The following is a 3,835-nucleotide window of genomic DNA, read 5'->3' on the forward strand; positions in this document are numbered from 1 at the left end:
AGGATTTCAAAATTAACAAAAACACCTTCTAGGTTTGTTAATTTACTAAACACTTCTGTAATAAAACATTGAAAATTAACAAAAATACCACACCCACCCATTAAATACCGGTAGTCGGCCACCATTGCTGAAGGGTGATTGGAGTCGTCGTATCAGCGCACGACTAGCTGGATCTGGCTAGTCGTGCTTCGATATGGTCTTTTTTATCCAGATCCATATGGATCTAGCCGAAAAGACCAGATTTACAGCTAGATTTGGCCATTGATGGCTAGACCTGGCCGCGTATGGTCGGCAACGACGGCCAAAGATGTGGCCATCGTTGACGACTAGCTATGGCCAAAGATCTAGCCATCAACGGCCAGATCTTTGGCCATAGATCTGACCTTTTTTGACCAGATCCACGTGAAAGCTAGATCTAACCGTGATTGGTCGTCAACGATGGCCAAAGATATGGCCATCGTTGACGACTAGCTACGACCAAAGATCTGACCTTTTCCGACCAGATCCACGGTGGATCTGATCGGAAAAGGCCAGATTGGCATACTACCAACCAGATCCAGCTGGTAGTGCACCATTATACCAGATTTCGACCACCTTCCAGTGGTGGTGGTCGGAATCTGACAAATGTGGGTGGGTGGGTGGGGATGCTTTTGTCAATTTCTAAACTTTTTTTGGGGGGGTGTTTAGTTAAATTAACAAACTTATGGGGAATAAAAGAAATAAGATTTTCAAAATAGAAAATAAATGTATATTTTGGGTAGAATAGGGATATGATAGTGCAAAAATACTGAAACAAACGCACCAGATTTTTTTCTTAAAAGTCCAAAATACCCTTTAACTTTTCTTATGTAAATGATATTAAAATTAAGATTTTTACAAAAGAAATTCGGGGACCAAAATGGATTTAACTCCGAATATTAAATTATTTAGAAGTGTAGTAATTTGCAGTATATTAATGAGCTAAATTAAGACTTTGATTATATCTTATATATTAATTCCTGAGAAAATGGATCTTATCGTTTTACTTTTCTGACTATTTCTCTCTAACTAACACGCAAGTTTGTTGATTTTTCTTTTCTATTCTGATAAAGATAAACTCTCAATAATTCCGATTATTATCCCGTTTCTTCATCAATTAATAATCCAAAAGTCTTGGGTCAAATAACCTAAAAATTATGTAATTAAAATATTGGATAAAAGAGTATACAAAGTCAGGATCTCGATTATTGATATACAATACTAATATCACATTAATTGTAAGAAAATTAATATTATTTTACAAAATTATATGTTTAATATGTAAAGACTTGTTCAACAAAGAGTTACCATCAGGAAACTTATAAAATCGGAAGTTACGAGGTAACATCGTCTATTCTTCAAATCGCCCACAACGCAACCGCGTTAACTGACGCTGACACCTGCCGTGTTCCTTCTTCTTCCCATTTGAAAAGTATACAACGCACACGCGGTGATTTGGTACGAGTCAAGCCGTCTTGTTCTTACCTTCTATTACTTTTCCCGCTTCCTACTAATTACTTATATAAACCCTTAAACCTCCCATTCTTCAAACACATTCTCTCATTTACACTTCTTCTTCTTCTTCACGAAAACAACTCAATTATTCTCCTTTCTTTGCTTCAATCATGTCTGAGAAACAGCCCCAATTGAACGGCGCCTATTACGGCCCAGCCGTCCCACCACCCACCAAACACTACCACCGCCCCGGCCGTGGCTCAGGCTGCGGCGGCTGCTGCTGCCTTTTCACCTTCTTGCTCAAAATCATCCTCTCCATCGTCGTCATCGTCGGCCTCGCTGCCTTGATCGTTTGGCTCATCTTCCGTCCCATTAATCCCATCAAGTTCCACGTCACCGACGCCCAATTAACCGAGTTCAACCTCACCTCCAACAACAATCTACAATACAAACTTGCAGTCAACATCACCATTCGCAACCCCAATAAAAAGATCGGTATTTACTACGACCGTATCGAAGCCAGGGCTTATTACGAGAATCAGAGATTGGCTTCGCAGATGTTGACTCCATTTTATCAGGGCCACAAGACCACCAGTGTTTTGAGTTCAACTTTTGATGGTCAACAGATTTTGCTGGGTGAAGATCTTCAGGATTTTAACCAGGAAAAGACTTCTGGAATTTACAGCGTTGATGTGAAACTTTACTTGAAGATTAGATTCAAGTTGGGGAAGATCAAGACGCCAAAGTTGAAGCCGGTTATCAAGTGTGAGTTGAAGGTTCCTTTGAATTCTGGGGACTCGACTTCTAATTTTACAGCTACGAAATGCGAGGTTGATTTCTGATTATGACTAGAGGGGATATTGTTTATGGATTTTTCATTGTTTTTGGTTTTTATTATTCTTTTGTTTTTTAGCATACACATTATTATTTTATAGATAAACACATTATTTATGTATATTTTATTTGAGCTATTGCTCGATTCCATGTTCATGAGTATGACTGTTTTTGTATGTGAATAAATAATGAATTTATTATTATTATTTATTATTAGTATACAAGAGTTTATTTATAAACTCTTGCATATACTTAATATAAACTCTTGAATACTAATAAATGTAAAACCCGATAAACGGAATTGACGAGCATAAAATTAAACTGTTTAATAAGGATTAATGATATGACAATAATATAACAATGTATATAAGATATTATACAATAGTTTATTCAAAGAGCTTATTAATATGTGTATGTATATTATTACTCTTTTGAAAATATTATATATTTATGTAATTGAATTAACAATATTCATTTTCAGAAAATAATAATCTTTTACAACTTAATTAAAGATTTTGCTACAATTTTGATGGATATGCCTATACTTAATTAATATGAAATTTGTAACATAATTAAATTAATATCTTAAATATATATGTTATTTATTTACCCTCCAACCATCTTCTTGATATATTTAACAAAAATATGAAAGCTTTAACATTATAAAAAGAGTCATTAACTTTCTATTTTGTACATAGATAAAATGAAATTACTTATATAGTATTACACAGTTTATATCATAACTCACGTTACCATCTTAACTTGTATCGCCTACAAAATACAAGGCAACCACGTGAAGTTACGCAGACCAAAAATGCCGTGTGCCTTCTGTAGACGTAAAAATCTACTTGTACGGAAGGCGGGGTTTGATCTCGTGAGGTTGAGGCCACTAACGATCCACTGCACCTGCACACGTAGAGAAACAAGCGTGAAGCAAATAGAAAACACCGGGGTAGTGTTTGTCGTGGGCACTCCGACGCTCAAGTCAGCAAGGCTGAAAGAGGCTAATATAGTGAAGGCTAGGGAGTAGAGACGTTACCGGAAGTCTAGTCGGGGACTGTGACTACGACAGTGATGTGAAGCTCTCAAGTAGGAGCTTCGGGTGTGAAGGTGTAATGTAATGTCCCTTGTGAGAGGGCTGGCCTCTGTTTATATAGTGACTGTCTGGTCTCCCAATCCTGGTAGAAGTAGGAGTCCTAGTGCTATTCTGATATAACCCTAGAGGAGTTAGGGCGATGGTGAGCTGTCTTACTAGTGTCCAGATAGGAAGGTGATCCCAATCAGGAAAGTAACTTCAAATAGGAAAGTGATCTGAACAGGAAAGTGATCTCGAATAGGAGATTGATCAGAAATAGGAAAGTGATCTGTAGGGGCCGTGGGCTTCTGGATTCGCTCATGGACCCAAGAAGTGAACCGGGATTAGGAGGCTTGTGGTCGGATGGTTTGGGCCGGTTGTATCTTGTACCAAATGGGCCTGCATTGAGATTGGGCCTGGTCGCTTCCACACAATCAGACCCGTTTTCCTATT

General features: G+C 37.7%; 1 protein-coding gene across 1 annotated transcript; it reads left to right on the forward strand.

Annotated features, from left to right (window-relative positions):
- Window positions 1-1,556: 1,556 nt before the first annotated feature.
- LOC116142431 (NDR1/HIN1-like protein 3) lies at window positions 1,557-2,463 on the forward strand. The gene has a single exon (XM_031427846.1). The coding sequence runs from the start codon at window positions 1,644-1,646 to the stop codon at window positions 2,313-2,315; it is 672 nt and encodes a 223-aa protein (XP_031283706.1). The 5' UTR covers window positions 1,557-1,643; the 3' UTR covers window positions 2,316-2,463.
- The last annotated feature ends 1,372 nt before the right edge of the window (window positions 2,464-3,835 follow it).

This window comes from Pistacia vera, unplaced genomic scaffold (assembly GCF_008641045.1).
Source record: "Pistacia vera cultivar Batoury unplaced genomic scaffold, PisVer_v2 Contig408, whole genome shotgun sequence".
NCBI classification, from domain to species: Eukaryota; Viridiplantae; Streptophyta; class Magnoliopsida; order Sapindales; family Anacardiaceae; genus Pistacia; species Pistacia vera.